This window comes from Hippopotamus amphibius, chromosome 2 (genome assembly GCF_030028045.1).
Source record: "Hippopotamus amphibius kiboko isolate mHipAmp2 chromosome 2, mHipAmp2.hap2, whole genome shotgun sequence".
NCBI classification, from domain to species: domain Eukaryota; kingdom Metazoa; phylum Chordata; class Mammalia; order Artiodactyla; family Hippopotamidae; genus Hippopotamus; species Hippopotamus amphibius.
Window position 1 is genome coordinate 65,091,268 of NC_080187.1, and position 11,588 is coordinate 65,102,855.

At 39.6% G+C, this 11,588-nt stretch overlaps 1 protein-coding gene across 1 annotated transcript; it reads right to left on the bottom strand.

Annotated features, from left to right (window-relative positions):
- Nucleotides 1–1,424: 1,424 nt before the first annotated feature.
- On the bottom strand, nucleotides 1,425–1,761 carry LOC130845554 (nuclear transport factor 2-like). The gene has a single exon (XM_057722961.1). The coding sequence runs from the start codon at nucleotides 1,758–1,760 to the stop codon at nucleotides 1,425–1,427; it is 336 nt and encodes a 111-aa protein (XP_057578944.1). The 5' UTR covers nucleotide 1,761.
- Between the last annotated feature and the right edge of the window lie 9,827 nt (nucleotides 1,762–11,588).

The following is an 11,588-nucleotide window of genomic DNA, read 5'->3' on the forward strand; positions in this document are numbered from 1 at the left end:
GTTGGGAGAAATAACTTTATTGCTTGGGTGAAAATATCACTGAAAAAAATTAAAACTATGAAAAACACAAAGAAAGTAAAACTCATCTGAAATACCACCACCCATAAACAATCACTGTTCACATTTTCTAAGCATCCTTCTAGTCTTCTTCATGCGTGTAAACATACATACAATTTTACATATCTGCTTTTCACTCAACAATGTCATAGACATAGTTCTGTATCAGTAATTACATCTATGTCATCATTTTAATGGCCACAAAACATTCCACTGTATGTGATCTGGGTCCAATCAAAAGACAGAAACACGCAGTAATTTAAACAAGGAAGCTTAATATAGAGAATTATTAACCTATGATAGTAGAGTAACTATAAGGATAGAAAAAGAATTCTAAAGGGTACCCTAGGACTGAGGAAGGGTATCCAAGGAAGGACAAAGTTGGAAAGGAGTTCAGACTTCACTGAGGAGGTGTGGTTATAGCCCATTGGATGGTTGAGAAGTCTGCTGGGTCAGAGATGGTCCACAATCACTGGGAAAGCAGGAGCAGCACCCCAAGGTCTAGGTGACTAAAGGCTGACAGGGGAGGGGGTGCACAAAGGGAGTCAAGTGCCACTGTTGACACTGCTGGAACCAGAACCTGGGGCGATCACACTCTGCAGGAACCCAGCACACTTCTCTGTACAGCTTGGGCTGGGGACCCTCTGGACACTGCACGGAACAATGTTTGGAGCAGGCAATGAAGGATGAATTTGAAGATGTGAGATAATAAATCAATAACTAGCATACTAGTGTACTTAACCAGTTTTCTATTAATGGGTATTTTGGTGTTTCCCGTGCGTCACCATTTTCAATAACGCTGGGATGTAAGACACTTGATCCACATATTCTCACACTTGAGTAATTATTAGGAGAGAGTTTTATTTATTATTTATTTATTTATTTATTTTAAAAAATAAATTTATCTATTGACTGCGTTGGGTCTTCGCTGCTGCCCACGGGCTTTCTCTAGTTGCTGCGAGTCGGGGCTACTCTTCTTTGCGGTGTGCGGGCTTCTCATTGCAGTAGCTTCTCTTGCTGCAGCGCACGGGCTCTAGGCGCACGGGCTTCAGTAGTTGTGGCACGTGGGCTCAATAGTTGTGGCTCGCGGGCTCTAGAGCACAGGCTCAGTAGTTGTTGTGCACAGGCTTAGTTGCTCCGTGGCACATGGTATCTTCCCAAACATCATGCACAACACCTCAGTAGCAGTAGTGCACTGCGCCCACTCCCACCGCGGCCCTTCTCATTTGTGTATGATATTTGGAGCATCTGGAGGAATGTGAATAGTATTGGGAAGAGGAGGGAGGAGGAAACAGCATGAGTGCCTGGCTGGGAGGAGGCCAGCCGAAGTTGTGCAGGGCAAGCCAGAACATGTCATTGCTGCAAACTCAAGCATCGTTGATGTTCTTTAATAGGAACATCTGGTGGAACCCCATGATGGGGACTTTATCAGCCTTGAGCTGGCCCACAACCATGCTGATGATGCAGCTATCCGGCGTGGGCTGATGGTCCTGCGTGGTGATGCTGTGCTGGATTTTTTGGAACAGAAGGCTAGACAATTTCTCCACAATGGCAGCTTTCCCCTGGAACTGCTGTCCTTCCCACGTAAGGCATGATGCGTCAATATAAATTGCGCCTAGTTGGGTTCTGTCGTTATCAAATAACTGGTAGTAATGTTGAATGAAGCTGGATCCAATCTGCTCCCAAATTGGCTTGTCTCCCATTCTGGAGCATCACCTGGTCTTGTTGAGACCTGAGGGGCTGGCACAATGGTGGCAGTGGCAATTTTTTATAGCAATTTTAGATTCACAGCAAAATTGAGCAGAAGGTACAGAGATTTCTCATATACTCCCTCCCCCCACCAAGCACAGCCTCCACTACTGTCAAGATCCCCCACTAGAGTGTTATATTTGTTACACTATAAATGCAGTGCACAAAATGTAGTCTGTGAAGCAGTGAACCTACAGTGACACATCATTATCAGCCAAAGTCCATAGTTTACATTAGGGTCACTCTTGATGGTGTAAATGTTATGTATTTGGACAAATGTATAATGACAGTATCATATGGAAGAGTTTCACTGCTCTAAAAGAATCCTCTGTTCGCCACCTATTCATCCCTCCCTCCCCACTAACTGTGGCAACTGCTGAGCTTTCTATTGTCTTCATAGATTTGCCTTTTCTGGAATGTCAGATAGTTGGAATCATACAGTACGTAGATTGTTTTCCCTAAGTGCACAATACTATTTGCTTGTTTACTTATTAATGAATTAAATAAATAAGGAGAATATCAACATATTGTTTATTGTTTAGCAACTTTCTCCAGGTCACACTATGCCTTGAGTATATTTTGTTATCGGTGTATATAAAGATGATGGTAGTAACAATAATAGTTAAACTTGCTGAATATTAACTATGTGCTGTGTACTGCTCGCCTGTAAATGCTTTCCATCTGCATTACAGGCTGAATTGTGTCCCTCCCAAATTCATATCATGAGGTCCTAAGACCTCAGAATGTGACTGTATTTGGAGATAGGGTCTTTAAGGGTTAATTAAGTTAAAATGAGGCCATTAGGGTTGGCCCAATCCAATATGACTGGTATCCTTGTAAGAGGAAGAGATTAGGACATAGACACGCACGGAGGGAAGACCTTGTGGAGACAGAGGGAGAAGACAGCCATCACCAGCCAAGGAGAGAGACCTTGGAAGGAGCCAATCCTGCCCACATCTTGACCTTGGACTTCCAGCCTCCAGAACTATGAGAAAACAAATTTATGTTGTGTAAGTTTACTCAGACTGTGGTACTTTGTTATGGCAGCTCTAGCAAAGGAACACAATGTGTAACTCACTTATTCTCTTCATAATCCCCAAGAGGTAGGTATTATTATCCTCATTTTATAGGAAGAAACTAAGGCACAGGGAAGCTAAATAACTTGCCCAAGATCACCCGTGGTATAATATCAGGATAGAGTAAGATGCATTGTGATGGCAAATAATCCCCAAATCTCAGCAGTTTAACACAACAAACTTCTCGCACACACTTTAAGTCCACAAGGTTTGGGGACAGGGCACTTGTCCTTCATAGGTACTCAGGGGCCCAGGCAGATGGAGCCTCCATCTCATCACATGCTTCCACAGTTCCTGAGGTGGGAGAAAAGGTACGTGATGAATCCCACATTGACTTCTAAAGCTTCTGCCTGCACATCACTTCCACTCGCATCTCTTCAACTAAGGCAAGTCATAAGGCCATACTTATCTTCAAAGGGGGTAAGGAAGCACAATCCCAAGGATGTGCCCAGAAAGACAAGAGAACCAGGATATTTATAAATAGCGCATGGCAACCACAACCACATTGGGCAGGCAAACCTTGGCAAACTCCAAAGCCTATACTCCTAACACGTATTCCAAAGTACAGTTAGTGTAGTGTGTGCTGAGGAATTAAATTTACCCAAAGAAAGGTCTGGCCTCTGACCTGTTCGGAGGTGCTCCCTGGAATGTCCTGCGTGATGAGAGTGTCTTTGTTTGCCTGTGAGCTTTGCCCATCTGACAGTCTAATAATGTGATTGATGATGAGGTGCTTTGGACAGGCTATGTCAGTTTTGGCCTCCAGAGGAGCTGAAGACTACAGGTCAGCTACACAAGTAGTATGTGATCAAGTCCCGGTAAAACTCTGGACACCAAAGGCTCAGGCGAGCTTCCTGGGTTGATAGTATTCCATGTGTATTGCCACACATCGATGCCAGGAGGGTAACATGTTCCTGAGGATATGCAAGCTTTCAATCCCCCTTCCCCGCAGATTCTGTTCTGTGAGTCTCTTCCTTTGGCTGGTTCTAATTTGTATCCTTTCACTATAGCAAAACTCTAATAATAAATACAGCATTTTCCTGAGCTCAATGAGTCATCGTAGTGAATTATCGAACCTGAGTGTGGTTATGAGAACCCCCAAATTTGTAGTCAGCTAGTCTGAAGTGAGGGTGACCCAGAAGACCCCAAACTGGTGGCTGATGTCTGAAGTGAGGGCAGTCTTGTGGGGACTGTTTCCTCTGACTTTGCTCTTTGGCGAACTCATCGCAGTTGGTGTCAGAGTTGGGCAGGTTTGGTGGTCTGGAGATGCCCTTAAACTCCTTAAACTTTGGCTAACTCATTTGATCACTTCTTGATCAAACCCCAGCTTTCCTCTCCATTTTTTTTCTGCCACCTCCTGTACCTTCTCATATGCTCCTTAAAGTATTTTGTTCCTCAACCACTCCTGGCTTCTTCTTGCATGAGTGACCTCCACACATGCTATTTCCTCTGCCTAATCTGCCCTACCTGAGCTGCCCAGGGAGACCATTCGTCATTCAAGATTTAGCTTTGAAGTCTCCTTTCTTTCAAGATTATTTATTCCCTACCAGAAAATTTTGGTCATTCCTTTTTCTGTGATTGTATAACACTTTGTACTGGCATGTCTTATAGCCTTTCTATTTGGTTATGTAACAAAAGTAAACAGACAGAATGATAATGCAGGATGAGAAGGTGTTATAACTGATCGTCAAAGATGGCTCTCAATGAACATCACTTCCCAGTATTCATAACTTGCACAGCCACCTCCCTCATTGAATCTGGACCAGCTGTGACTACTAAGCAGCAGAGTAAAGTAGAAATAATGCTATGTCAATTCTGGGCCTAGCCTTTGAGAAGAATGGCAGCTTCCATTTCCTTCTTGGAACTCTTCTTCTTGGAACCTAGTTGCCAAGCTGTGAGGAAGCCCAAGCAGCCATGTGGAAAAGCCACATGGAGAGGAGAAGCCCTAAGACCAGATGGGGAAGGAGGAAAACTCAGCCATTCCTGCATCACCAGCAAGCTTCCAGATGACTTTAACCCCATCTACTATGTGACCGCAACTACCTGAAATACATCAAGCAAGACCAGCAGAACTACCCAATTGAGTTCAGTCAACCCACCGAATCATAAGATAATAACATGGCTGTTGTTTTAAGTCATTGAGTTTTGAGCTTGGAGATCATTAGATTGTGAGTTCAGTAACACAAAGATATCAAATATCCTAGATATTTCCCTAGCATAGAGAAAAATACAAGAGGAAGGTACATAAGCATCCTGAGAAAGAAGTGTGCTTTCTGTAACATGGGCAGTTCAGCACAACAAATGTCCACATAAAAAGGCACCTCTTCTGGTTCTTTTCCCTGGTCAACTAAAATTGTCAAGTGCCTCATGATGTGTAGCTTAAGTAAGCTCTTTAGGTAAAAATGCAGTTTTTAAGAAAACAAAGACTAAAGACAGTGTCTATGTGGTGAAGATGCGAAGATAAAAATAGATGAATAAATAAAATGCTGAGGACTTCCCAGGTGGCACAGTGGTTAAGAATCTGCCTGCCAATGCAGGGGACACGGGTTCGATCCCTGCTCCAGGAAGATCCCACATGCCTCAGAACAACTAAGCCTGTGCACCACAGCAACTGAGCCTACAGTCTAGAGCCCATAAGCCACAACTATTGACCCCATGTGCTGCAACTACTGAAGCCCATGCACCTAGAGCCCGTGCTCCGCAACAACAGAAGACACCACAGTGAGAAGTGTGCACACTGCAACAAAGAGTAACCTCTGCTCGCCACAACTAGAGAAAGCCCGTATGCAGCAATGAAGACCCAATGCAGCCAATAAATAAATAAATAAATTTTAAAAAATGGTGAATATTTTCTTAAAATACTTGACATTGTTTAGACAACAGAGGCATAGTAGGTTTTACTATTTATTAATTTTTTATTTTAAATACAAGACACTGTTCGTACTAATTCTCCAATCATGGGGAAAATTTTGAGTTCTGGAGGCCCTCTATGGATTATTTGGGGATGAGAAAATTAGTTCTCTCTTCTACATGTTTAAGAATAGCAGAGAACCTCACACTTGTCGGAATGGCTATTATCAAAAAGAACACTAACAAGAAATGTTGGTGAGGATGTAGAGAAAAGGAAACTCTTGTACACTGTTGCTGGGAATGTAAACTGATACAGCCACTGTGGAAAACAGTATGGAAGTTTCTCAAAAAACTAAAAATAGAAGTACCACATGATCCAGCAAATTCAACTTTTGGGTATACTGGGTTGGCCAACCCAATATATCTGGAAACAATGAAAACACTAATTCAAAAAGATACATACATCCCAATGTTCATAGCAGCATTATTTATACTTGACAAGATATGGAAGCAGCCTGAGTGTCCATCAACAGAAGAATGGATAAAGAAGATGTGGTATATACATATACACAATGGAATACTACTCAGCTATAAAAAGGGATAAAATTTTGCCATTTGCAACAACATGGATGGACTTGGACAGTATTATGCTAAGTAAAATGTCAGACAGACAAATACAAATACTGTATGGTATCACTTATATGTGGAATCTACAAAATAAAACAAACTAGTGAATATAACAAAAAAGAAATAGGCTCACGGATATAGAGAACAAACCAGTGGTTACCAGTGGGGAGAGGAAAGGGGGGAGGGGCAAGATATGAGTAGGGGATTAAGAGATAAAATTATATATAAAATAAGTAAGCTACAAGGATGTATTGCACAACACAGGGAATATACTCAGTATTTTGTAGTAACTTTTAATGGAATATAACCTCTAAAATTTGTGACTCACTCTGTGGAACACCTGTAACTTATGAAATATTGTATGTTAAACACATTTCAATTCAAAAATGAAATAGAAAAGAATGACACAATTTTCTCTCCTGCTCTAGGCCCTTTCTGTTTGGAGCTGTTTCTCCAATAAGACTCACTCCTTGCTCAGATGTCGTCTTATCAGAGATACCTTCCCTGACCAGCTCATTTTAAGCCCCACTCTTTTTTCCTCCACAGCATTTTCCTCGGTGTATATTCATCTGCTTGTTGTTTGTCTCCCTCCACTAGAGTGTGAGCTCTGAGAACAGAGACTTTGTTTTCTCCACCGCTGTATCCTGATCGCTGAGAACAGGGATTGGCATGTAATTGGCACTCAATAAATATTTGTTGAATGAATGGGGGTGGGATGTCTAAAAACATACTTTCAGCTAAATAGAAACGCTAAGTAATACAGTGTACTTTGATGCTTAGCATCAAAGATTATTTCTGCCATTGCAGAAAATCTTTTAAAGTGGCTGGGTTTCCTAAGTCATTATATAATTACCCTCTTAAGGCTGAGTGAGCATTTAAAAGCACAATTACTAAATGGTTTTGTCTATATCACATTGCTGTTGTTGACATTATCATTTAGCAAGCATTGTGATGGGGCATACCATTAAATCACAGCATAGGAGAAGCTGAGTTGTGATGAGCACTGCAGCAAAAAGAGAAGAGGAGTGGACTTGGTGCCAGGCCTACCCTTGTCCCATGTCAGTCAGATGGTCTTAGCAAAGCCAGTTAATCTCTTTGGAACTTTTTCTTTGACAGTAAAGTGAAGATAACCTGCCAAGTCTACCTAACAGAGATATTGTGAGGGTCAAATAAGAAAATATGTGAAGTGCTTTGAATGCCTGAAAAGCATCATGAAAATGGAAGGCATTATCATTACGTCAAAGTAATAATCAGTTATCAACTTTTGGCACCTGGTATAACCAGGGGCCCCTGCCTCTATTATGGGAGAAATCTACATCTAAGTTCACAGAGAGGCTTTCTATTGAGCGGGAGGGACCGGCAGGGGGCGAGGATGGGGGTGGGGGGCAGCATTCACATTCCCTCCTGGCGCAGTGGTTAAGAATCCACCTGCCAACGCAGGGGACACGGGTTCAAGCCCTGGTTCGGGAAGATTCCACATGCTTTGGAGCAACTAAGCCTGTGCGCCACAACTACTGAGCCCATGTGCCATAGCTACTGAAGCCCATTCGCCTAGAGCCCGTGCTCTGCAACAAAAGAAGCCACTGCCCTGAGAAGCCCGTGCACTGCAACAGAGTAGCCCCTAGTCGTAGCAACTAGAGAAAGCCCATGTGCAGCAACGAAGACCCAACGCAGCCAATAAAAATAAATAAATATATAAATATCTAAAAAAAAAAGGAAGAAAATGTTCTTGACTAACTAACAATGCAATCATTTCCAAAATGTGCCACGGATACAAATATAATTTTTAAAAGAACTGGCTGACTCAAATTCTATCTTGAGATGTTAATTTGTATCAAGGAGGATGATGGGGCCATAGACTCCACATAGTAGACACTTACCAGTTAGAGACCACCCTTCTGTGTCTATGTCCTTTTTGGGCTTCATTCTTTTGTCCATATTGCTTTTTAAAAAGTTATATAAGGAATACATGAATATTTCCACTGAAAAAGAAAAGAAAAAACATACCAAGAAAACCAAGAAAGTCTCCTTTTAGTCCTTCACCCATCATATTAGGTTTCTCTTAAGACACACTTTAAATGAATATCAACAAGAGAGAATAACCAGAGAAATCTTAAAAAACCATACAAGACTTCTTTGCAGACTTCTATGCAAATGAATTTGAAAACCTAGAGCAAATTGATAATTTCCTAGGGAAATTTGGATTAGCAAAATTGAACCCATTAGAGTTAGAGAGCTTAAAGAGACCAACTGCCATAGAAAAAACAAAGAAAATTATTAAATACCCCAAGAAAAAGCACAAAGCCTGGATAATTTCCAAGGGGAATTCTACCAAACCATTTATCTAGAGCATTAAAATGGAAGGAAATCTTGCTCATTTTTTTCCATCAAGAAAGTATAACACTGATATTTAAACTAAATAGGATACAAAGAAAACTGTTGGTTGATATCATTCAAGAATATTGATACAAAAAAAAGAATATTGATACAGAATTCTAAACAAAATATTAGCAAAAATAATTCAATAACACATTAAGAAAATAATACATGATGACCAAATGGGATATATTCTAGAAATGCAAATCTGGTTAAATATTTAGAAATCTATTAGTATCATACATATTATTAATAAATCTAAGAAAAAGGATCGTATATTACCTTCAAAGAAGCTGAGCAAGCCTTTGAGTAAATCACCATCTATTCATCATAAAAACACTCAGGAAGATAGGAATTAAAGAGTACTTCCTTAACATGATAAAATATATGTACCTTACTCCTAAAATTAGTTTCTTATTTAATGGGCAAACATTACAGGCAATTCTTCTAGAACTGGAAACAAATATGTGCATCATCCATTACTATTCACCATTGTACTAGAGGTACAACCCTAACCCTAACCCTAGCCAATACGATTAGACAAAAGAAATCAATTAGAGGCATCAGAATGGGTAAAGAAGTAAAAAGACTTCCCTGGTGGTGCAGTGGTTAAGAATCCTCCTACCAACGTAGGGGACACAGGATCTATCCCTGGTCTAGGAAAACTCCACATGTCACGGAACAACTAAGGCCATGTGCCACAACTACGGAGCCCATGTACCACAATTACTGAAGCCTGCACACCCTAGAACCCGCACACCACAACTACTGAGCCCACAGGCTGCAACTACTGAGCCCATGTGCTGCAACTACTGAAGCCCACATGCCTAGAGCCCATGCTCTGCAATAAGAGAAGCCACTGCAATGAAGAGCCTATGCACCACAATGAACTGCAGTCCCTGCTCGCTGCAACTAGAGAAAGCCCACATACAGCCACAAAGATTCAACACAGACAAAAAATAAATTTAAAAAAAAAGTAAAACTATCTATATTTGCAGAGGATATGATAGTATACCTGAAAACTCCCCAAAGAATCAATGATAAAATTAATTTAAATATTAAAAGAATTCAGTGAAGCAGCAGAACATAACATTAACATACAAAAATCAATACTTTTACAATAGAAATAAAAGCAAAAATAAGAAAATGGGACCTAATCAAATTTACCAGCTTTTGCAAGCAAAGGAAACCATAAACAAAACAAAAGGACAACCTATGGATTGAGAGAAAATATTTGCAAATGATGCTACCAACAAGAGCTTAATTTCCAAAGTATGCAAACAGCTTATAGAACTCAATAACAAAAGAAACAAACAACTGAATAAAAAAAATGGGCAGAAGACCCAAATAGACATTTCTCCAAAAGAAGATATACATATGGCCAATATAGGCACATGAAAGGATGCTCAACATCACTAATTATTAGAGAAATGAAAATCAAAACTACAATGAGGTACCACCTCACACCAGTCAGAATGGCCATCATTAAAAAGTCTACAAATAATAAATGCTGGAGAGGGTGTGGAGAAAAGTGAACTCTCCTACACTGTTGGTGGGTATGTAAATTGATACAGCCACTACAGAAAACAGTACAGAGGTTCCTTAAAAAACTAAAAACAGAGTTACCATTTGATCCTGTAATCCCACTCCTGAGCATATATCTGGAGAAAACTCTAATTCAAAAATATACATGCACCTCAATGTTCACAGAAGCACTATTTACAATAAACAAGACATGATGCCACCTAAATATCCATTGACAGATGACTGGATAAAGAGGATGTGATATATATACAATGGACTATTACTCAGCCATTACAAAGAATGAAATAATGCCATTTGCAGCAACATGGATGGACGTAGAGATTATCACACTAAGTGAAGTAAGTCAGAAAGAGAAAGACAAATACCATATGAGATCACTTACATGTAGAATCTAAAATATGACACAAATGAACTTATTTAAAAAAACAGAAAGAGACTCATGGATATAGAAAACAAACCTTTTCCCAAAGGGGAAAGGGGGTAAGGGAGGGATAAATTAGGAGTTTAGTTAGGATTAACAGATACAAACTATTTATATATAAAATAGATAAATGACAAGATCCTACTCCATAGCATAGGGAGTTATATTCAATATCCTATAATAAACCATAGTGAAATACATATATAACTGAATCACTTTCTGTACACCTAAAACTAACACAACATTGTAAATCAACTATACTTCAATTAAAAAAGAACTGAAAACATCTGAACAGCAAAAGATACTGTAAACAATGTAAAGAAAGTAACAGACTGAAAGAAAACATTTACAATATACATAACTGACAATATATAAATATGTAGAATATACAAATATTTATACAAATTATTGAGAAAAATATAACTTAGTGGAAAAATACAACAAGGATATGAACAGGACATTTTATGAAGAAAAAATCAAATAGCAAACACATGAATGGGTGCTCAAATGCAACATAATCATGGAAATGTAAATTTAAATAAAAAATGATTTTCTAATCAAAACAGTTTGGTACTGGCACAAAAACAGACATAAAGATCAATGGAACTGGACAGAAAGTCCAGAAATAAATCCACACACCTATGGTCAACTAGTCTATGACAAAGGAAGTAAGAATATACAAAGCAGAAAAGACTCTTTAATAAGTGGTGCTGGGAAAACTGGACAGCCACATGTAAAAGTATGAAAGTAGAACACTTTCTAATAGTATACACAAAAATAAACTCAAATGGATTAAAGACTTACATGTAAGGCTGGATACTATAAAACTCCTAGAGGAAAACACAGGCAGAACATACTCTGACATAAATCGTAGCAATATCTTTTTTGAT

Bases quoted from the DNA above. Each gene is read 5' to 3' on its own strand.
- LOC130845554 (XM_057722961.1), bottom strand. From the start codon at position 1,760: ATGGGAGACAAGCCAATTTGGGAGCAGATTGGATCCAGCTTCATTCAA.